This window comes from Eleutherodactylus coqui, chromosome 1, assembly GCF_035609145.1.
Source record: "Eleutherodactylus coqui strain aEleCoq1 chromosome 1, aEleCoq1.hap1, whole genome shotgun sequence".
Classification (NCBI taxonomy): Eukaryota; Metazoa; Chordata; class Amphibia; order Anura; family Eleutherodactylidae; genus Eleutherodactylus; species Eleutherodactylus coqui.
In genome coordinates this window covers 49609317-49634352 of record NC_089837.1, presented here as the reverse complement: position 1 = coordinate 49634352, position 25036 = coordinate 49609317, and the positions used below count along the sequence as shown (strand labels likewise).

At 44.0% G+C, this 25036-nt stretch overlaps 1 protein-coding gene across 1 annotated transcript; it reads right to left on the bottom strand.

Moving 5' to 3' along the window:
- Positions 1-1960: 1960 nt before the first annotated feature.
- On the bottom strand, positions 1961-25036 carry LOC136620592 (cytochrome P450 2K4-like). The gene is made up of 9 exons (XM_066595460.1): positions 24863-25036; positions 24026-24188; positions 23808-23957; positions 22587-22747; positions 21199-21372; positions 19793-19934; positions 16032-16216; positions 2704-2845; positions 1961-2267 (listed from the first exon to the last, which is right to left on the bottom strand). Exons 1-9 carry the CDS (start codon positions 25034-25036, stop codon positions 2074-2076), a joined length of 1485 nt encoding a protein of 494 aa, XP_066451557.1. The 3' UTR covers positions 1961-2073.

The window sequence follows — 25036 nt, the reverse complement described above, 5'->3', positions numbered from 1 at the left end:
CTCTTCCCCCTGCTATGTGACACCCATGAACCCCAAAAATACACCCATAGTGTGAGGAACATAGCGCACACACACACAGACAGGGCTGTAAAAGGGCCAGCGACAGATGTGCAAATTACATGGCGGCAGCCGTGGAAGTGAGATGGCTAGGGTGTTGTCCCGGGGCAGCCGCACAAGAATATAGTTAGCTGCAGCTAAGAAACAGCAATGAAGGGCACAATGTCTAAGGGTCCACAAACAAAACACAGACCATGTGAATGGAGCAGGAGTCTCTCTTCTCAAAGGGGAGGTACCCACCAACAACAAGGTGACCATATTGACCTTAAGCCAGTTTCCATAAAATTACACAGAGCTACACAGAGCCTGGGCTATAAGAGGGCCAGCAGCAGATGTGCAAAGTACATGCGGCAGCCATGGAAGAGAGATGACCAGAGTCTCCCTACCATCCGGAGACATGGTCTTCAAAGAAGATGACTGCACCATGGACTTATAAATGATGACGGCTGCAGGAGATATAAGACCGGCCCAATGCGACAGTGTGCACACACTATAGGGACACTGACAGTGATGGACATTCATGGACTGTGGGAGTGTCTCCTCGATGAGGTTGTAGTTATGCTGGGGCGGCCATTAATTGAGAGGTTGATAGAATGGCAATTATATGAGCTTTATACAAAGAGAGTTATATGATGTTCATTAATGCAATGTGTAAAGCATGATGTGATGAAGGAAAAGGGGGGAATCGCAACGCTACACGCCAATATGATATTACGATAGATGCAGATGAAACAAAGTCTACTTGAGATATGCATGCGCACCTATGGTGTGTGTCAGGCTGCAGTGATGAGGAACTCTGAAATTTTGTGACGTACTCTGGCATCTGTGGTGCATTAGGCCAGGAGGGTGATATGCACAAACCTAAGGTAATAGAGAGTGTAATTATGATTGTGCAGCAATAGAAGTATGGTTGATAGTAATTATGGTATCCAAGTGCCTTGTCACCTTGAGGAAGGAGAAGAGATGTACTCCAGCACCTATGGTGCATTTAACCTGCATGGTCTGGAATACAGAAATATAGGTTACGAGTGGGCATTATATCACTCGTAACTTTTTTTCACTTTAAAAGTACTCGTGTCATCCTATGGAGCCAAAGCCCTTGTCACCAGTTAGTTTAGTTAAGGTTTTTTTTAATAAAATAAACCATGAACCTATGTTGCACCATCACCACCTGCGACCGCTTACAACATATCCACATGAGAAAAGTCTGAAACTAGGGGGTTTATGATGCTGCCCAAGACATTGATATTGAGGAGTGTGTGATTCTCCCTCTCTCTAAATCTGCTGTGTGTTGTTTTATCTCTCTCTGTACAAAGATACATTGTGTGTGGTTCACACCCAACCATTGTAGACATCCACTATCTACAGTCTGATTTAATTTAGCATGTGTGATCTGCCTTTCCTGAAGACTTGGATGCTTTCATTCCTCTTCAGACGCTGATCTGTAGTGTGTAACCTTCTCCCGCTTCCTGATACAACAGTTATAACAGCACTAATATATATTTATACAGATGTACATCACAATGAAGGCTCCAATACTATTTGTGTAATACAGCCATTACAATACAAAGTAAATTCAAATAAACTAAGTGTGTCAAAAACATTCACTTTAGCGCTTTTACATCTGTATCTCTAACACTGAGAGATGGGAGGGTTAGAGCAGAGAGAAAAAGAAGGACAAAGCTAGGAGCAAAGTGTAATCTGATCTATTTCAGAAACAGCAGGACAACCAGCTGTGTGAAGGAATTACAGATTCTATAGCATAAAACCATAGGAAATCTTATTAAAGAATATAATATACGGACTATATTGTTTTTATTTTGCAATTAGGAAACATATAAACAGTAAAAAAAAATTCAGGTGTCTTTATCCTTTAACATTGCATAGATTATATTGTCTACCCGATACCATATTTTGTGTCAAGACTCTACATTACAGATTACGGAGCAGTGCACCCCTTCTATAGATTATGTTATTCTCATAGAGTCTCTCACATGCTTGTTCTATACAGTACTTTTATCCATCTTCTTGGATTCGTGGAACAGCACAAACTTTTTGAGGAAGTGGAGCCAAAGTAAGTCCAACACGTGAGGTTAGATTCACCTCACTGACCCCAGGAGGTAGGCGGAATGTGAAATTCTGTAAGAGGCTGGTAAAAAAAATAAAAAGCTCCATTCTTGCCAAATTTTCTCCTGGGCATATCCTACGGCCTGCAAAATAGGGTAAAAGTAAGTGCAAAAATAATAGTATAAAAACTACAGAAATTATGCAGGTTTTTGTAATAGATAGATACTGTAGATAAACAGCTGGATAGATATGAGATGGCATGAGAAATAAATGTAAGTTTGCCATGCAGAATATTCTGCAGCCAAAATTCAGTACAAGCAGTTGGCTTTCTCCAGAAGTCCCCCAGTAAGAAGATGATGAGACGGGATCCCCTTTCTTGGCAGTTGTGTGGGTCTTGGCACTGATAAGACTATTGATAGCTGATAAGAGTCAATTGTGATAAAACCCTTTGATAGTTAGGTTTCCCATGAAACATCTGGTCCTTACTATGTGAATCCTACATCTGCTAACCACCAGATTTCCATATCAGTATTGACACCTATTTGTGCCAACAACTAAGGAAATGTATGACATTGATACCTGCTGAAAATACCATGAAGGCTTCATTCTTCATAAACTGCCCCTCTGAGTTAAGGAAATTACTCGGGTCAAATTCATCAGGAGCTTTAAATCGTTTCTTGTCACGTAGAACGGTTGTCAACAGTGGAATTGTGTGTGTACCCTACAAAAAAGGCATAATGGGCATGAGCGATATATAGCTCTTAGACTATAGATTTTTTTATTTATATTTAGATGGTAACCTCAAGGATAGATAGACTTTCCATATCCAGATTTTCTACAGTAACAATAGGTCAATGAGGGACCAAATATGCACTTTCAAACTCTAAAGACTCCGAATCAGGGAAGGAAGACGCAAGAACAAAGATGGCTAAAGAGAAGAATTGGAGATCTTTCATACATGTAATGTTGCTGGCAATGACTATTATCTCATGTAAGTCATACTATTCAACTAATAATAAGTCCTTCCCAATCGTAAAATTGGTAGAATCTTTAGTGTACATCTGCCGTATTGTTAGGCCTATATAGCTACCCTCATAAAGGATTGCAGAACCTACTGTATATGCGCCTTAGGGAGCCATCAAACATCTATGACTATCTAACTATGGAATGTTTTTACTTACATCATATTTTAGATGGTAGATCCAATGAAAAATAATTCACACCCAATGAGTCCAACAGATTCTTAGAAAGAAAGAACTGTAGTGTGGGTAATATCTTTATATGAGTCTCTTTCAAGGTTCCTACCTTCTTCCTCACTCAATTCTAAGGGTATCTTTACAGGAGGTGATTGTTAGACACATTAGCGTCCAACAGCTGTCCCAGGTTCTGGCTGACCATCACCAATAACCGTAAACAGGGTTCGTTAAAACATTCAGTAACTCCAACAGGTAAGCAGTTTCAAGCGAATACAGGCGATATCGTCACGTGTAAAGGTGCCTTTTGTCTGTTGCTTTTTATCCAGTTTTGAACCTGGTCAGCTTTGAATGATGACTAAAAATCTTTTATTTGTGACTGAAAACCTTTAACCCCTTCCAATCCACTGTCTTACGTCTAAAGACATTATAATTTAAGGCTATACAGCCCTGATGGTGGAAGACATCCATCTGGGTTCTCTTACTGTATATTGCCAGCCTCTCTACTGTCTGAGGCTATCCAACGTGTCACTTCATGCAGTACTGGCTTTAGCCAGCAGATAGCACCGTTTTATAACAGCAGAAAAAGAGTAAGCCCCCTAGGAAAAGCAGGATACAAATTGGATTGGAAAGGGTTAAGGATTATTGAAACCAGTGATCGGTAGATCTTACTGTAAAACAGTTTACTTTTGACTTGATCATTTATGATGCTCCAGCCTAACCCCTTTGTGACCGCTAAAATGCTTTTTGACATGCCTCACTAGCTCGGCTTTATTCCACACTGCCATCAATTGATGGACCTCACTGTGGGGTCTGTCACAGCTCTAGACTATCACCTACTGCAGGTAAGGGGGAGTCTGGAGCACACTCTGAGGGCCATGGTTTGCAGTCCTCAATCTTTTGATTGCCGATATTTAACCCCTTAGTGACGGCCCCATCGGGAAACTACGTCCTGCCTGAGTGGGCTTTAATCCTAGAGGACGTAGAATTATGCATCCTTTTAGGATTAATGCCCCTCAGGCTCTGGACGTGACAGCTCCATGCTGTCGGTGCCCGCAGGTAGCCGGCAGCATGGAGCTGTCATCCCGGGCTGTGGACAGTCCCCCCCCCAGCATTGCGATCGGCGAATGGATAGCGCCGATCGCAATAAAGTAAAAAAAAAAAGTTTAAAAAGTTAAAGATTCAGCTGCCCTGATAGATCGGATCCATCAGGGCAGCTGAAAGTACTCACCTGGCTTCCCCGATGTCTGCCGCTGTGAAGGCGTCCTCCGGGACCCGGCGCGGCTCTTCTGCACATGCGCGCTAGACGAATAACATCACGCGCATGCGCAGAAGACTGAAAACCCGGGTGAATTTTAAATCTCCTGGCTCCCAGCTTCTGAAGTTAGCCGTGAACCAGGAGATGCCCCTGGGGGCCGCGGAGAGTGGTCCCCGGGCCCGCGATCGCCACTATCCAGTGGATAGCGGCGATTGCAAAAAAGTTTTTAAAAAAGTAAAAATAAAGTTAATTTCACTTCCTCTCATGGATCGGATCCATGAGGGGAGGTGAAAATACTCACCCCCGGACCTCAGCAGTGTCTCGGTCTTCCGGGACCTGAGTCCTGTTCTGCGCATGCGCGCCCGATGTCAATCATCAGGCGCGTGCACAGAGGGGCCCAGGACCCAGGAAATTTAAAATCTCTCTGCTCCTAGCTGCCATGTGTAGCCAGGAGCAGAGGGATGTCACCAGAGACATGATCACTGTTATCCAATGGATAACAGTGATCATTTAAAGTGTAAAAAAGTAAAAAAAAAAAAAAAAAAAAGCTTGAAAAAGTAAAAAAAAAAGTTTCAAACGCTTACATTTCATCTTCCCTCACAGATCATATCCATGAGGGAGGATGAAATTACGTACCTAAGGCCCCCTGATTTATCCCCGGACCTTACCACTGCTTCTGCGCACGCGGCCGTCGCCAAAGCGACAGGCGCATGCGCAAAAGCCGTGGATTGCCAGGATAATTTAAAATCTCCCTGCTCTTGGCTACAAAACGTAGCCAAGAGCCTGGAGATTGCACGGGAGGCCGTGGTGAGCGGTTCCTGATCACGTGTTCACTGTTATCCAATGGATAATGGCGATCACGTAAAAGTTAAAAAAAAGTTGGTTTCATCTCCCCTCACCAATGCGATCGGTGAGAAGAGATGAACCTTTTTAATGGAGGCCTCCGTATTTGAACCCTGACAGAACGGGTTCCTCTTCCATGGACCTTCCCTACATTCTGTGCATGCAACCGCCGCCAAAATGCTGGACACATGCGCAGGAGGCGGGGAGCCCAGGAAACCTAAAGTCTCCTTGCTCCTGGCAACCACCGGTCGCCGAGAGCCTGGAGCGTTGTGTGGTCCCTGGTCACGTGATAAAAAGGTAGCAATCTACCTTAGGCCGGTCTCACATGACAGGATAGGAATTACGGATTCCGCTAGTGTCTGATCCGCGGTAATACGCAGATCAATCGCATTGGATTACACAATTCCCCTCACATTAGTGGGTTGGAATTGCGTAATTCATTTGCAGAAAAGAGAACACAGCAGGTTCTATTTTACCGCAGATATCCGCAGCATAGAGCCTATTGTGCTCCATGGTCGTGGATATACCGGCAGCCCATACGCAACTACATTGTGTACGGGCTGCGGGTACCCGCGTCATCGCTAAGCGACGGTGCGGGAAATGCAAACAAAAAAAAAATGTACTGTGCATGACTGCCTGTGTGAGTGCGCAGTTATGCGCAGTACATTAGGTGTCCGTATGCAGCGCCATGGCAGGGCTCACAGCTGGGATCCGCTGCGGGCCTCCGCAAGCAGATTCCACTTACGGCCATGTGAACCTGGCGTTATTCAGATCGCTACCTGTAATCCGTAATTTACAAGAAGCTCCGGGAACGCTCGCCTTCTTGCAGTTCCAGGAGCAGCTTGTTGAGTGCCTTCTGTGTGAGACCGCCGCACCTCTGCAAAAGAGACTCAGCGCCACTTTTCAGGCTGGGCTCACATTGGGCAGATTTCGGGCGGAAATCTCGCGGTCTGGCCCAAGTGTAGAACCGCAAGATTTCTGCCGGGAATCCGCTGCTTCAAAACGTGCGGCACTTAGCCCCGAGATTTGAAGCGGCCTGGCCGCTTGCTTCTCCGCTGCGGCCGGTGCTTCCATAGAGGAGAGCCCGGACACAGAGAAAGAAGCGGGACGGTTTTGCCGTCCTATGTGGATGAGATTTCTGAGAAATCTTATCCACATGGCTAGCTAAGCCCAGGATTAGCGGCCGCAGGCGGATTTGCCGCAGCGAAATTCCAGACGGAATTTCCACGGCAAATCCTTCCAGTGTGAACCCAGCCTTACACCCCATCCTTGGCACTGAGGTCAGATGTACCCCACAAAAAGCATGAGAGGAGGGTGGGTACCCGGTTTTATTGCCCGATGTACCCATCCCAACCAGGCCGCCCTAATTACCCATGTCTTCGAAAAAAAAAAAAACACACAGTTCACATTATTACTTTTATCTAAGATTTGAGGGAATGCCAAAAATGGCGCGGAATGTGTGTGTGCGGGGGGGGGGGGGGGGGGGATTTTTAGGGAGTCAATTTTTTTTTTCCCGCACAAGTAAGTGAGTAATGGGGCCTGGAATTTATTCAATTGTGCCCTGAAATCCAACGTGTGTTCCCTGCATTATAGGCCTAGCCATGTGTCCTGTAAGTAGATTAGGGCCACAATGGGTATGTTTCTGAACACGGGACAAACGGGGGATATCCATTTTGGGGTGAAAGTCTTCATTCCTATGTACACTGTACAAAAAAGACTGTTTTTAAATTGACAGAATTGCCAAAAAACGAAAATCACAATTTTATCCTTCTGCTTTGCTTAGATTCATTCAAATACTGTGCAGTCAAAATACGCAGTACACCCCTAGATAAATTTGTTAAGGGGTCTAGTTTTCAAAATGGGGTCATTTGTGGGGGTTCTCTACGGTTTTGGTCGCTCAAGGGCTCTACAAGTGGGCAATGGGGCCTAAATCACCTTCATGCACAATGTCTGTTCTGAAAGCCACCGATTACTCCTTTCTTTTTGGGCCCCATTGTGCATCCAGACATAAGATTGGGGCCACAATGGGTGTATTTCTGAACACGGGGGAAACAGGGGTATCTATTTTTGGGTGTAAGTCTTCATTCACGTGTGTGCTGTACAAAAAAAGCTGTTTTTAAAATGACAGAATTGCCAAAAAACAAAACTCATAATTTTTTCCTTTTGCTTTGCTTGAATTCATTCAAAAACTGTGGGGTCAAAATGGTCAGTACACCCCTATATCAATTCGTTAAGGGGTCTAGTTTTCAAAATGGGGTCATTTTGTGGGTTTTCTATGGTTTTGGTCACTCAAAAGCTCTACAAGTGGGCAATGGGGCATAAAAGGCCTTCCAGCAAAATTTCTGTTCGTAAAGCCACCGACTACTCCTTTGATTTTGGGTCCCTTCGTGCATCCAAACATACGATTAGGGCCACAATGGGTATGTCTCTGAACACGGGAGAAACAGGGGTATCCATTTTGGGGTGCAAGTCTTCATTCATGTGTGTGCTGAAGAAAAAAAGCTGTTTTTAAAATGACAGAATTGCCAAAAAAAAATGAAAATCACATTTTTTTCCTTCTGCTTTGCTTGAATTCATTCAAAAACTGTGGGATCAAAATGGTCAGTACACCCCTAGATCAATTAGTTAAGGGGTCTAGTCTTCAAAATTTGTGGGGGTTTTCTATGGTTTTGGCCGCTCAAAAAACTCTACAAGTGTGCAATGGGGCCTAAAAGGCCTTCAAAGAAAATTTCTGCTCCAATAGCCACCGACTACTCCTTTCATTTAGGGCCCCATTGTGCATACAAGCATAATATTAGGGCCACAATGGGTATATTTCTGAAAACAGGACAAACAGGGGTGTCCATTATGGGGTGTCACTCCTTCATGTGCACTATAGAAAAAAAAATATGTTGTTAAAATGACATATTTTCAAAAATTGCATTAACTCCTGAAAAAAAACTGTGGGTTCAAAATACTTATGACCCCTCAGTGCATACATTAAGGGGTGTAGTTTTTAAATTAGGGTCATTTGTTGGGGTATCTATTATTCTGACACTCATAAGCCTTTCCAATCTTGGTTTGGTGCAGGAAAACAAAGCGTTCCTCAAAATGCTGAAAAGTAATGTTAAATTTGTACATCTACTAAATTGTTAAAAAAAACAAGAAAGTTTTTCAAATGTGCATTCAGAATAAAGTAAACTGATGGAAATATATACCTTAGCAAAAATTTGTACAGTATGTTTGCACATATTTGCGTAATTACAGTTGAAAATGTGAAAAAAATGACAATTTTTTCAAACTTTTCCCAATATTGGCACTTTTAATAAATATTCATAAATTCTATCAGTCTATTTTTTTTTCCACCTATATGAAGTACAACAAGTGACGAAAAAAACGCTGTCAGAATCACTTGGATATGTAAAGCCTTTACGGAGTTATGCTATGTTAAGTGACACATGTCAGATTTTCAAAATTTGGCTCCGTCACTAAGGCGCAAACAGGCTTCGTCACTAAGGCCTCCTTCCCACGAGCGTGACGGGGTCCGCCGCGTAATATTACGCAGTGAAGCCCGTCACGGCGCCCCCCAGAGCCCCTATACTTACCTGCGGGAGATAGCGTGAAATCGCTTCCCCGCCCACCGCCGCCGCGTCACCGCCCGTCACCGCCCACCGACGCCGCGTCACCGGCCGTGTCACGTGCACGGCCGGCCGTGTCACGTGACGCGGCCGGCCGCGTCATATGGCGTCATATGACGCGCGGCGGTGGGCGGGAAAGCGTTTTTTCACGCTATCTCCCGCTGGTTACAGCGGGAGATAGCGTGAACGGACGGCTTCCATTGACTGCAATGGAAGCCGTCAGTGCGTACAGCCCGTCCTCACCCGCAGAAAATAGAGCATGCTGCGGGTGAGGACGGGAGAAATCGCGGTGCGTAATTCCGCGGTGGAATTACGCATCGTGAGCATTGTGCTATTAGGTTCAATAGAACCTAATAGCTGCGGGCAACGCAGCGGATTTTCGCCGCGAATTACGCGGCGGAAATCCGTTCGTGGGAAGGAGGCCTAAGGGGTTAACAGATATCAGCGACTGAATAAAAGTACATGGCGGAGCATGAAGGGTGAGCGTTTCAGCTCCCCATAGTAATTCGAACTCTTTGCGGGCTGAAATGGCTTACTTGAAGTCTGCTGCAGTCCCCTGCCGACGTCTTTGTTCCCGACGTCCCATCTCCATGCGCTATGCCTGCGCCCGCTGGCAAAATGGTGCGGGCATGCGCATTAGCAGATAGAAGTTTGTGAAATTTGAAAATTCTCTGCTCTCTGCTACCAAAGGCAGCAGAGAGCAGAGAGTAAACATTGGGTGGATGCAGTTTGCAGTACCCAGGCACAAAATCGCTATTATCAGCGATAATAGCAACCTAGCGCAAAGTTAAAAAAAAAAGGAATGGAGATGGAATGTTCCCTGATGTCCTCTGCCGACATGTACCCCCTTCACCCTCCCTGACTTTCCCAAAAATAATGCCGGGGCAGGTGCACTAAACCTATGTGCAGAGCTGCCAAATACAGCTTTGTACATAGAATCTATCATTCTCTTTGGCCCCTGGAGACATAGATGGCTGTGATAATCCTATCACAGCCATGCAGGGTATTTATTCTGGGAATAAAGCACAGGACTAGTGCCGTATTCTTCTCTCCCCACACAGAGCATTTTCTGGGAGGAAGGGCAGAACACGTTCTTCTTGTACTGTGCAGAATTAGAGAGTGAAAGTTAAGGCCCATTTACACAAAGCGATGATCACTCAAAAATCGCTTAGAATCGCTTAAAATTGATCGTTTGAGAGATCATCATTGTGTCTAAACGCACAGCCATCGTGCACTTTTCGTGCACTACTAGCTGATCGGTAAATTCAGGCCAGCCTAAAAATCGTCATTCAGCCTTATCATGAGTTCTCTACGGGGAGTGCTGATAGCATTGTTTCCAGCTGGAGAACAAAGGAACTGAAAGCAGATAAGAGCCCTGGGCTACTAACTGCTTTCAGCTAAGGCTTCATTTGCACACTTAATTGCTCTTAAGTAGCTACTCAAAGGGGTTGTCCCGCGCCGAAACGTTTTTTTTTTTTTTTCAACCCCCTCCCGGTCGGCGCGAGACAACCCCGATGCAGGGACCTAAAGAAAGCTTACCGGAGCGCTTACCTGAATCCCCGCGCTCCGGTGACTTCTATACTTACCGGTGAAGATGGCCGCCGGGATCCTCTTCCTCCGTGGACCGCAGCTCTTCTGTGCGGTCCATTGCCGATTCCAGCCTCCTGATTGGCTGGAATCGGCACGTGACGGGGCGGAGCTACACGGAGACGGCATTCTGCACGAGCGGCTCCATTGAAGAGAGCAGAAGACCCGGACTGCGCAAGCGCGGCTAATTTGGCCATCGGAGGGCGAAAATTAGTCGGCTCCATGGGAACGAGGACGCTAGCAACGGAGCAGGTAAGTAAAAAACTTTTTATAACTTCTGTATGGCTCATAATTAATGCACAATGTACATTACAAAGTGCATTAATATGGCCATACAGAAGTGTATAGACCCACTTGCTGCCACGGGACAACCCCTTTAATAGTTTATGCAAAATGATTGCTCAAAGCTGCCACTCAAACTGTCGTTTGAGACATCTTTGAGCGATCATCGCTCTGCCTAAATGGGCCTTTAGAAGGAGAACGTTTTTCTTTTCTTGAGGTGCCTCAGCGTTGTGCATGCCAGGCCATGTTAGAATCTGGGTGTGCAATTTTTCTGAGGCAACCCAAGTGTGGGTGAAGACCGCACCTGTAATTTTTGTCTTGCTAATTTTTTTTTCTGTTTGGTGGAGTGTAACGCTGTGCAGACATCATTCCATTATTATGGTAACCGCTGCTTAGTTTTCTTTTTTTTTTTTTTTCATTTTTGAAAAAAAAAGTTTGTACTAAAATGTCACGCAGAAGGAACATTGCCGAGCCGGCCTACAGACTGCTTTGTTCCAGCAGTTCTAGCAAAACTGAAACTGTGTCGGAGGCAAATTTGTGCAGTTATGACTCGGCTTCTACCTCTAGCTCCATGGAGGTTGCAGCAGCTCTAGAGTCATCAGACCCAAGTACTACGATGCCTCCCGCAATGTGGGGTTCTAGTGATTTATTTTCCCCCCAAATCCCGCCATTTGTTGCGACAAATTGATTTTTTTTTATTTGATCATCAATGGCTAGGTCTTGGACTTATTTGTCTAGCTGACAAACATCTATGCTGGACAGTTTAGTGCAGAGCACCCCACCTGTGAATTCCAGACAATGGATCCGCACAAGTATCCCACAAATAAAAATAGAAAATTGGAGGAATAATTTTGTTAATGGGTTTAGTTAAAAAAAATCTTCAATCTGCTCGTACTGGTCTACCAGTGCTGTGCATGTCACCCCTGTGTTTGCATCAGTTATGCCCCGAGCCCGCTATGAAAGTCGGCAGCGTTTCTTATATTTAGCAGATAATTCCGAAGTCCCACCAAGAGATTAGCCTGCCCATGACTGATTGAATAAACTGATCTCCCTTCTCTAAGAGTCCTTTAAAAATTGATATACAGACGATAAAAACCTGTTTGATGATGATGAGTTTCAAGGGCCGTCTTTCCTTTTCGGCAGTTTATCCCCTCTAAACATGCCAGGTATGGCGTAATACTATACACTGTATGCGAGAGCGCTACTGGCTACACCTGCGATTACTTTATTTATGAAGGCAGGGACCGCCAACTTGATCTCCCAATTTGTTTAGAGAACATAGGCACAAATAAAAAAATTGTATGAGAAATAATGTCCCCATTCCTGCACAAAGAGTACCATGTCTATACAGACCATTATTATACGAGTATCCAATTATATAAAGCCCTATATGATGCAAACACAGGGGCCTGCGGAACACTAAGGAAGAACAGAGTGGGATTGAAACAACCGCTGGTGTCCAGGCGAGTGGAAAGGTGGAGTCATACACACTCGCAAGTAGCCGACTGCTCCCAGTGAAATGGCACGATAAAAAGGAGGTCTATGTGCTCTCCACCATGCATGCAGACAGTGCAGTCTGAATAAGGGAGAGGGGGGCTACCACAGAACAAAGAAAGCCTGTCTGCGTCACAGACTATAAAACATTTAGGGGGGATGTAGACCTCTCTGACCTGGTGCTTCAGCCATACCTGGTGAAGCGTAAGACCAGGGCCTGCTACAGAAAAGGTAGCAATTAGAGATAAGCGAGCGTTCTTGCTAAGGCAAACTACTCGAGCGAGTAGTGCCTTATGCGAGTACCTGCCCGCTTGTCTCAAAAGATTCGGATGTCAGCGGGGAGCAGCGGGGGAGAGTGGGGAGGAACGGGGGAGAATATCTCTCTCACTCTCTTCCCACTTGCTCCCCCCTGCTCACTCGCACAACTCACAGCTCTCCCCCGTCGGCACCTGAATCTTTTGAGATGAGCGGGCAGGTATTCGCATAAGGCACTACTCACTCGAGTAGTTTGCCTTAGCGAGTACGCTCGCTCATCTCTAGTAGCAATCTACTTTATTCAGATTACTACCTATAATGCCCATGTTATGTACAAAGCAGGTCGTTGAGCGTCTTATATTTGAGACCAGTGTACCTCAGCATTACAGTCTGAGGAGGTGTGAAGGCTCACACAGCGCCATTTTTTATGCCCTGTCCCTGTCACCGGAGTCGATAGATACCCTCCAAAAAAGTGTCTAGTTTGCAGAAAGCATGGGAGGAGGAGGGATACCCGCTATTACTGCCCTATGTGCCTATCCCAACCAGGCCTCTGTAACCACCCTGTTTTCAGAAAAATCACACTGTTTTGCATTATTAATTTTATCTTTGGTTTAGGGAATGCCGGTGGGGGATTCTTTTTAGGGAGTAAATTTATTTATTCATCCCTCTGTGAACCCTTTACATGCCGCAATCTACATAGATCACAGCACGGAATGGGTTTAACAGCAGGGGTTGCTGTATCGATGTAACCCCGCTGTTGCAGAGGGGGGACAGCTATTGTGACAGCCGACTCCTGCTGCCTGATAGCTTGGGATCTCTTCTGATCTTGCGCTATTCCCAGGGTGTAAATGTACATCCTGTTGCGCGAAGTACCTCCCTGCTAGGACGTACACTTACGCCCGGTGAGGGAAGGGGTTAATAAAAATATATAAATTCTATCGCTCTATTTTTACCACCTAAATGAAGTGCAATATATGGCAAAAAAACATTGTCAGAATTACTCGGGCATGCAAAACCTTTGAACAGTTATTCTATGTTAAATTGACACGTCAGATTTCCAAAATTTGGCCTGGTCATTAAAGGGGTTGTCCGGCCACACAGGGTAAAAAAATTTTTTTTTTTTTTACTAGTTGTCAGCATCCCGACCCCCTGCGGTGACTAGTTGTCAGCACCCCGACCCTCGGTGGCGACTAGTTGTCAGCACCCCGACCCCCGGTGGCGACTAGTTGTCAGCACCCCGACCCCCGGTGGCGACTAGTTTTCAGCACCCCGACCCCTGGTGGCGACTAGTTGTCAGCACCCCGACCCCCGGCGGCGACTAGTTGTCAGCACCCCGACCCCGGTGGCGACTAGGTGTCAGCACCCCGACCCCCGGCAGTGACTAGTTGTCAGCATCCCAACCTCGACTAATTGTCAACACCCGGACCCCAGCGGCAACTAGTCGTCAGCACCTCGACCCCCGGCGGCAACAAGATGTCAGCACCCTGGTGGTGACTAGTCGTCAACACCCTGACCCCCGGCGGCGACTAGTTGTCAGCAACCCCTGCGGCGACTAGTTGTGAGCAAGTGGAATGTGACCGTGCCCCTCGCCCCTAGTACTAATTTGGCAGTACCCCAATCCCCCCTTTCCACCCCCCCCCCGCGTTAGTGTAATGTTACAGCACCCCCTGCCCCCACTACTATAATGTGACAGAACCCCCCTATTGTACAGTGACTGCATCCCCCTGCTAGTATGATGTGACAGCACCCCCCCCGCTAGTGTAATGTTACAGTACCCCCCGCTCTAGCATATTGTGACAGCAACACCCCCCCCCCCTTTCCTACCCCCCGGCTAGTGCAATGTTACAGCATGCCCCCGCTAGTGTAATGTTACAGCACGCCCCCCAGTAGTATTATGTTACAGAACCCCCGCTCTAGTATATTGTGACATCAACCCCCCCCTCTCCTACCCCACCGGCTGGTGTAATGTTACAGCACCCGCCCCCCACCCTCCACCCCCCTGCTACTATAATATGACAAAACCCCCCCCTCTCCCATCCTACCCACCACTGGTGTAATGTTACAGCCCCCCACCCGCTATTATAATGTGACAGTACCCTCCCCCACCGCTAGTGTAATGTTACAGCCCCCCGAGCTACTATAATGTGACAGCACCCCCTTCCCCCCCCACTACAATGTGACAGCACCCCCTGCCCCCCACTACTATGTGACAGCACCCCCCCCACCGCTACTATAATGTGACAGCACCCCCCACCGCTAGTATAATGTTACAGTCCCCACACACTACTAAAATGTGACAGCACCCCCCACACCCCCACCGCTAGTGTAATGTCACAGCCCTCCCAGCTACTATAATGTGACAGCACCCCCTGCCCCCCCCCACTACTATAATATGAGAGCACCCCACCACCACTAGTTTAATGTTACTACCCCCCAGCTCCTATAATGTGACAGCACCCCACCCACCCCCACTGCTAGTGAAATGTCACAGCCCCCCCCAGCTAATATAATGTCCCAGCACCCCCTGTCCCCCCCACTACTATAATGTGACAGTACCCCCCACCGCTAGTATAATGTTACAACGCCCCCAAGCTCCTATAATGTCACAGCCCCCCCAGCTACTATGTGACAGCACCCGCCACCGCTAGTGTAATGTTACAGCCCCCCCACCTACTATAATGTGACAGCCCCCCCCCTCCAGCTACTATTATGTGACAACAACGCCCCCCACATCCACCACCCCCCCCCCAGCTACTGTAATGTAACAGAAAACGCCCCTCCCCCCCCATGTAATGTTGTGACAGCACCCACTAACCCTCTCACCCCCACTGGTGTAATGTGACAGCACAACCCCCCACCTCCCCAGCAAGTGGAATGTCATATCACCCCCAAAACAAGTAACACTCACCCTCCGCTGAGACACTCCTTCACTTCTCCCCTCCCTGCAGTGTCCTGAGGCATATTAACGTTTTACACAACACTTCTGCCCTAGTCAGCAATGCCAGCAAGCTGATTGGTTGTTTGGTGAAACAGCCAACTCAAACAACCAATCAGAAATTGCTGAATAGGGCAGAAGTGTTGTAGAAAAAGTTACATGCCTTCCTGAGCCGGCAGGTCCTACTGTGCATGTGCAAGGACACTGAAGTGCGTCCCCGTCCGACAAGAAGACAGAAGAAAGAAATTTGTCATAACCAGGGACAACAGAAAGGTAAGCATAGGGGTGGGGCACTCTTCTTGGTAAGTATATATCTTCTGTTTGGCTCATTTACAATGCACATTGTATATTACAAAGTGCATTGTAATGGCCAAACAAAAGTATATACATACACTTGCTATGGCTGGACAACCCCTTTAAGGGTTAATAGATGGTCCACTTACTTTTGGAAGATGGTAGCCTCTAAAGTTAGTATCTCTCGCAGTTTCATGTGGCAAACTCATCGGTGCAATGTCTATGAATCTCTGGGTCTCATGTATCACTGCGTTAGTAAAGGGCATTTGTAGACGATGGTTATATCTGGGTTGAGCCGATCCAATTACTTTTGAAATCTCTTCCTGCACTTTTTCTGAGAAAAAAAACATTAAATTAAATTGCTACTGACCGACAGGTAATCCGCAGAAATGCATCTTATATTACAATATTTTTTATTGAATCCATGTTTTTGAATGCAATTAACCCTTAATTTCTACATATTTATACATAAATAGGCACAATATACCTAAAACAGATAATTACTCCACCCAAACATAACAATTAATCAGATAGCTATAATTTAAAGAACTCCTAATCTCCCCCATTCCCAACAAACAAAATACATTTTAGACACATACAAATAAAAAAAAATACCTAACTCTTCTCCATCTTCTCACCTCTCTCCCTCATTCTTTCTGGATCTCATCAACTTTTCTACAATACCTCCATGCAATCAGAACTCTATAGGAACTATCCATTATATATATCAGACCATCTTCCCCAAATTTCCTCAAACTTAGTCAAACAGCCTTTTTTTATATATCCCCCTCTTTAGGATATAACCTCTTTTATCTTCTAATCAGCTTCTGTACTGGCCAGAGGGTCCTCCAGAATAGTAACAATCATTTGTCTTGTAACACTTAGCTATGGGCTGCTAGGAGATGTAGGGTTTCTCCAACCTACAGCACCTTCTGTTCTTCCTTTTCTTCTCAAGCTTCAGCTAAACTGCATGGCAACAGCTGGCTGCTTATTGGCTGCTTATCATGCTATCACTGATTGGTGGAGGGCGATGGTGTGATAGTCCAGAGCAAGAAAAGATCAGAGTGAGACAGGATGTTAGGGGGAGGTGTAGATAGAAATTAGGGGAGTTAGGGTCCCTGTAGACAGGATGAATGTCGGGCAAACAATGCTGTCACACGAGAGCTAGTATCAGAGCAGCCAGCAGGGGGGCAGGGCAGCTGAAGGAAATTTCTCTCCTCGCTCTCTCCCGAGCCTCTCCATTGACTTAACATAGCGGCCGTTCAATACTGAATGGACGCTATTTACACTGCACGATGAGTGATCAGCTCACCATCCATTAATTGTGCTGCAAATGTTCAGTGTAAGTAGCGGCCGTTCAGCTCCAGCCTCCCTGCTGTGAGCTAACAACACTAGCTTCCATGCAACAGCACGGGAGCTAGCATGTGCGGGGACGAGTGTCAAGCATCATTTGCCAGATATTCATCCTGTCTAAAGGGACCTTTAGACAAGAGGAGAAGGAGTTGGAGAGAATAGTCAGGAGGAGGCAGTCAGAGGAGGAGGATGTGCAGGAGGAGTTCTACAGTAAGAGCAGAGATATTGCGTTCTTGAGTGAGGAAGCTAAGATTATCCAGCTTCTTCATCAGCAGCAGTATGGAGGAAAAAGTTTGTGACCTGTTCCACTAAAACAGTGAGCTACACAAACTCGGTAAAATCAAAGCCAGGGAAAGTAAAGAGGCTTATCTGAAAGTCCGCTTCCTTAACTGCATTATAATCTTCCAGTAAGCCTAACAGATAACTAGGACTGTCAGAATTCTACTGAGTAACCTCTAGATTGAAATAACGAGAGAAAGCGTTGAAGGTTAAATTGTGCCATATTGAACTCAACTGTGTATTAACATTGATTCTGCTTCAAAGTAATATCTCTGCTAATTAATACAAGACTGCCATTGTTCTTATTGTTACATTACAAAACAAGCTGAAGTAAAACTGTGCACTTCCAGTTTACTAAATCCAAGCTACCAGGACTCATGTTATTTTGCCATTAACTATTGGAGTTCTGGATGAAGTGCTGGCATCACATGACAAACCACGATTAGAAACTATAAATTAGAAAAACCCTTTGTGCCGCTGTGGGGCAACCACGCCACGCACCTTGCCGCCATTGCTGGGAGAGATTGCAGAGGCACCCGTGCCAACCATCTTTCTTCCCAGTGTTCTTTTTCACTTTGGCGCGCCCCTGCTCGGATGCTACACTTCTATGAGGAGGTAAGTTCTATACTTGACCAGGAAGAGTTACTGGATCTTGTACATCTTGACTTTTCTAGAGCTTTTGAAATTGTGCCGCATAAAAGATTGGTATATAAAATTGGAATGCTTAGTCTGGGTGAGAATGTGTGTAAGTGGGTAAGTAACTAGCTCAATGATAGAAAGCAGAGGGTGGTTATTTATGGTGCACTGATTGGGTCACTGTTACTAGTGGGGTACCACAGGGGGCAGTATTGTGCCCTATTCTTTTAAATGTATTTATTAATGACCTGGTAGAAGGATTGCACAGTAAAAGGGTTGGTGGCTTGGGCAGAAAAGTGGTAAATGAGACTTAACACTGATAAATGTGCGGTTCTGCACATGGGCATGGAAATCCATGTCACCATTACACTCTACATGGGAAACTAATGGGGAACACTGATATGGAAAAGGACTTGGGGATTTTAGTAAACTGTAAGCTTAACTGGAGTAAGAAGTTATTTTGATTAGAAAAAAGGCAGCTAAGGGGCGATCTAACAACTATGTATAAATATTTTAGGGCACAATACAGAAATCTCTCCCATCATCTATTTATACCCGGAACATTGACTGTAGCAAGGGGGTGCCCTCTACGTCTAGAGGATGAAAGGTTTCTACTCCAACATAGAAGGAGGTTCTTTATTGTAAGAGCAGTGAAACTATGAAAGTCACTGCCTGAGAATGTGGTGCTGACAAGCTCAATAAAAGAGTTCAAGAGGGGCCTGGACGCCCTTCCTGTGTATTACAATATTACAGGTTATACATGTCTTTAGAAGAAAGGGTGACCGACGGATTATTCTAATTGCCAGATTGGAATCAGGAAGAAATTTTTTTCCCTTAATTGAAGAAAATTGGCTTCTACTTCATTGGAGTTTCTTTTCCTTCCTCCGGATCATCATTTGGGGGAAAATAAGCTGAAAAGGTATATACGTCTTTTTTTGGACTAACATACTACGTTACTATGTTTAGTCTAGCAACCTCTTTTTTTTATATATCCTCCTCTTTAGGATACAACTTCTCTTATCTTTGCAACAAAATCTCCTTGCATAAACACAATGACTGCTTGTTTACTTATGCCCATAGAAGATAATGGGTTTTCTTCACACTAATTAAAAAGTTGCTGGCAAGAAATTGCTCACGTAAACACACGCCCACCTGAGCAAACAACATACAGAGTTTACTTGAGCTAATGAGAGAAATGCAGAGGATTTTAGATGATTATCTGCACATTTAAATGCTATGCATTTCTATTTAAAACAGTTGTTTATTCGCTCAGTCGTTCCTTTATTCAAACGATAATCATTGTGCGTAAATGGGGCTTTACAGTATCTAATAATCAGGTTTGCCAATTGCCCATAAATGTTTTGACAGATCGTAAAATGGTGATGATGGGCATTTTACCAGCTCTACCATCAGCAACAACTTGCTTGATAATCCCATGAATGAATACATTAATTCCCAATTAAAGTTCTGTTGATGGATTTTCAGCTCTTCAAGATCCAATATATTTTCTCATTTTTTTTAGAGGGACACCCCTCCAGAAGACCATTTTTTACTACCATTTAGAGCAATTGTCTCAAAAGGGTTCCAATGTATATGACCTATTGCACAAAAGTATACACTAATAGTATCATAATGGAATTACCTTGATAATGCGGATATTTAATCATTATCAGTAGACACCAGCGTAGAGTGGTGGACGTGGTCTCTATCCCTGCATTTAACAGAGATCTTATCAAACAAGTCAGGTTTTCATTGTGGAAATAGGACTGGGGATTTTCCTTCTCCTAAAATACACCAAAATATTGTTTTACAAACAGTTTTGTTAAAAAAAATATATAAGAGAACATCAAATATGTTTCTAAGTTATTACATTTTGATATTTATTGTGAAAGGAACTGTCAGGATTCTAAGAAGGAAAGTTTGAAAAAGCAAAACTTTAAGTGCTCCTCATCTGAATCTCAGCCACCTTATCTGACATCAGGTAGGGAAAAATTCTTAAACTAATAAAAACTATGTATTTATTCATTTAAAAACTCAATGACTCAAACATAGGCCCAGGAAAGACATCAATGGAGCTTGGACACATGGAAGAAGGTTGTGCGGATTGACATGTCCCATTTTCTGCTGATATATATGGAAGGCCGGGTCTGCAATTAGCATAAACAGTATAAAGCTGTATCCCATGTGTACATCATTGAGGTTCAACAGGTCTGAAGAGCATTTTCCTGGCATGGCCTAGGACCGTTGGTCATCATACCCCAGTCTTTGAATGGTGAGTTTTACAGGAACCTGTTCGCTGACCACCTGCACCCATTTCTTCAGTAAGACTCCCAAGACCCCAGTGTTATCTTTCAATAGGATAATGCTATGTGTCATCAAGCACGGATCACTAGTGAGTTGTTGGAGGAACATGAAAATGAATTCTCTACACTGCCTTGGCCCCCAAACTCACCAGACTGTTAGCTCATTGAACATGTTTGGGATATGCTAGAGAGCTGTTCCCACTTATCTGCAAAATGTGCACCAAGTGATGGACCTGCTGTAGTGGGCATGGGTTGAGTTGAGTATGGATGATTCCCGCCACCTTGTGAAATCTGTTCCCCGATGTCTGAAAGCCGTGATCACCCAAAAAGGAGGACCAACCCATTATTGAGTAGTTGTTCCTAATGCAGTGATCTTTCAGTGTGTAGTGATAAAGAAGGCAAAAAATTGTAAAAAAAAAAAAAAATGTTTCCGCCTTCTGTACTGGATGCCTGTCAGTCTTTGGTAGAGAATCATGAAACCACAACTCCAAACTGCTGTATTTTTGTGGGACTTCCAAAGAAGCTCCCTAAATGGCTGCCATAACATTTGACCCACTAACATATTCTCTATCTTCTCAAATGTGAAATTCATCTTTTACTGACCTCTTCATAGATTGAAAACCCATGTAAGTAAAACCCTCCTCTTATACTTGTCTCCCTCGTATGCTGCATAATATGGCATCTCTGTCAGTGAAGAGTATAATGACTGGGCTATCATCAGTCCTATGCAAAACAAATGACGTACCATGTTCTGTCTGACAAGGAATGCATCAATGAAGCCTCGCTGATCATTCATGTCCAAGTCTCTAAGACGCTTCAGAAATGTACATTGAATAAATGAACGTAGTTCCTCAATGTTCTTCTGGAACTTTCTGTGGCTTCCTGGTAAGATTCCCAAGATCGGATGAACATTATAAACCTGGAATGATAGAAAGAACAAAAATATTTATGAAGGAAGCCATACATGAAAGTGTTAACTGCTGTACATAACACCAATCTCATGCTGTCTGTCTATAATACATTGTATGGTTAAAAGTATGTGGATTTCTCCGAAGTTCCAATGTTTCAACCACAAGCATTCAAAGAGATGCATATAATCAAGCATGTAATCTCATGTAGTTCACAAAAACTCACAGAACAAGAGCTGTGTTCAGCTTCATGAAATGGGTTTCTATGGGCCAGCAGCTGCACACAAGCCTAAGATTGCTGTGCTCAATGCGGGATGTCAGCTAGAGGGCTTTAATGCATGCTGGCACTGGTCCCTGGTGTAGTGGAAACATTCTTTTAAGAGATAATTAGGTGTGATCAATGAAAACATCCAAGGAGAGGGGATCTTGTGGGCTGAAAAACTAATCAATGTAAGGGGTCAGAGATGGATGTTAAGAATCGTTTTGATGAACAGACAATGCACAATCAAGCAAATTGCAGCTGAATACAATTCTGGTGCTTCAACTATGGTACTCAAATGCACAACTCGCTATTAATTAGCAACAGATGGGCTATAACATCAGACAAACAGTTGCAGTGCCATTGCTGTCTAGGAAAAACTGAAAGACTCCACTGGGTAAAAGAGACCAAAAATTGGCACATTGAGCAGTGAAAAAATATTGCCTGGTCAGAAGAATCAAGACTTGTTGCACCATGATGACGAAAGATCAGAATTTGGCATAAACAGCATAAATTGATAAACCCTTCTGTCAACTGCTCAGAACATGTCAGTACCTCCTTCTAATTTGTGGTCATTACAGGAAGCTTATTGTCCACATGGGCCAATGTTAGTGCAGAACAATTATAAAACCTAGTAGAATCTACGCCATGATGAAGCTCCAAAGGGCTTCCAATAAAATGTTCATTCAGTATAGGTTTCCAAACTTACAAACAAAACCTGGGTTTTCACTTATTACTCCACTACCTCTAACTGTTGTTCTTGCTAACCAGACTGTTTGGTTTCTACACCTACTTCCCCACCACAGACTGTAATCCAACCCAAACATTCAGGGCTAGTCAACATTTCCCGGCAAAAGCATCCATAGGCATGGAGATCCTGTGCATCAAGCTATAAAATCTATGAGGCCAATGGTATATAGTTTATTAAAAGAAGTATACAATGAATATGAAAAAAAGTAACCTAACTAAAACCATTCTTTGTCCCAGGAGTATAATGTTTTCATTAACCAACTCCAAGAGCCTCTTAAACTCCGGATCATCATAATCCATACGATTCCCAAGTAACATGGAGACAATGATATTGGCAACTGCGGAGTATATCACCATGGTGGTAATAAATGGCTCCCCTGTAAATATAGAAATTTAGGTTATAAAATATGTACATCCTCCTAAAACAAATACATTAAGAGTTCTAGACCTGGCCATTGTTGAATGTTAATCACTAGACTCAGCATAATATATATCTAAAGTAAATAGAGGTTATCTTACTGGGATTAGACAACTTCCAAAACGCATATGAACGGCAGCAGAACAGCTCCGGTGCATAATACAGATGTTTATTCCATCTTCTAAAATGGTTCAAGCGACGTTTCAACCATCTAATCGTCTTTATCATGCATACTGTTTATGCCAAATTCTGATCTTCCGTCATCCTGGTGCAACAAATCTTGATTCATGCTTGATAAAGACCATTAGATGGTTGAATCGTCGCTTGAACCATTTTAGAAGATGGAATAAACATCTGTGTTATGCACCGGAGCTGTTCTGTTGCCATTCATATCTGTTTTGGAAGTTGCGTGAGATTGGAGAATTGGAGTTCATTTTCCGGATTGGCTGTACAGACTCTGTCTCCCCCTAACAGGGTATTATAACTATTGAGCTGCTAGTATAATTTCTTTCTGGACTGCTATTAGAAAAAGGGTAATTAATTCCCAAAAACAATACCCCTCATTCCTTTTTTGATATCCAGTAGACCCAATTATTTTGTGTTACTGTTCAAAAATTCAATGCTCCTCATAAAGAAGTTTTTCCTGGAGTTACTATGAAAGTTTCAGCTTAAACAAGGGTCAGGAAGGGTATAGTTTCTGCTTAGGGAGAGCACCTAGAAGCTATGAGAAGATTTTTGAGGCCATCCATGCTCCTCCGGAAAATATGCAAATGAGAGGATGGAACAATGCCTCTACAACATCACCTATTGGAAGTCAGCATTCCTGCAAGTCAATGGCAGGCCTTTTAATCTTGTAACAATGACTGGGAATTATGAGCCAGAGCCAAAATCTTCTGAAAAAAAAAGATAACCATGTAGAGACAGACTTTTCAGGGGGATTTACCTTCATCAATGTCCAGTAGATTTCTGGCACAATGTCTTCTTACATACCTAACGCATATAGCTTCTCTACCACAAACCTTTAAAGGCTTTAATTTGCTGTATGAGATGTAAAGATTCCTCAGCTATCTTCTCTTCTAGGCTGGTCTTGCCCATTCCAAAGTCTCTTAGGGTGGAGATGGTGAATCTTCTCATGAACTTCCAGTTGTCTCCATGAGAAAAGGATAGACCTGGAGTGAGGCAGGTAGACATCAGATTTTGATGATTAAAAGAAACCCATACAATCTACACACATTACCCATTCCTTTATCCATCTTCTCGAATATCGGGATTCTAGCTCGTTCTTCAAAGTCCTCTGCCTGGTTTATCAAGGCATCTTTGATAGCATCATATCCAGCTAACACCACCATCTTCTTCGTGCCCATCTGAATGCTGAACACTGGACCATAGGTCTTTGACAGCTTTAAAAAGACATACAACAGTTATTAGAGAACATAGATATGTTTAATTATGTCCTACAATTATGTTCTCGCAGCAGGGGAAAAGGATTCAACATCAGTGCATTTTTTTTAGGAAAAACTCATATGCTTGTTTTGGAGGCAGCTTGCAGCATTAGCGGTCTTCCTGTAACAAGGTATAGCCCTGCAGTTCTTCTATTTTAGTTTTTTAATATGTTTAGGGTTATTTTACTGGTTTGTGTAACACTGTGTCATTAAGTGGGGGAGGGATCCCTGAGGACCGGAGGGGAAAATGGGAAGCTCTATATTAATGTGTTATAGTTGGATGGTGGAGATCTCGCTGAGCAGCAATAATTTTATACTGTTTGGGCACGTTTTGCTCTGCTGAGCTAGAGTGGTCAGGAAATTATGACCTTTCATACTTATGTGTGCGATTAGCCTTATAGTTTAAATTAGACTCATGGATATCAACTGTGGAATACTTCCCTTCTCTTACAGTGGCACATAAGTGAATTTGAGCACTTTCCAAAAGGTGTTCACTGGGGGTTCTAGCAGAGCAGAAGGACAGCATGTTGTTGGGAGACCCTTTAAACAAAAGCTCTTCTCACCCTATTACCGTAATTGTATACTAATACTAAGCTATATAAATGTATGGGACACAGTAGACCATCACTCACCTCCATTAAAGTTGGATGAAGTCCCTTAAAGAGCACAACATGCAGATTTCCAATCAGCGGCAGATTCCTGGGTCCCGGAGGAAACTTTTTATCCCTATTATTCATCCAGGTATTCAAATAATGTACAAAATAGAAAACGACGGCCGTGACTAATATTATAGATATCACCTCCAT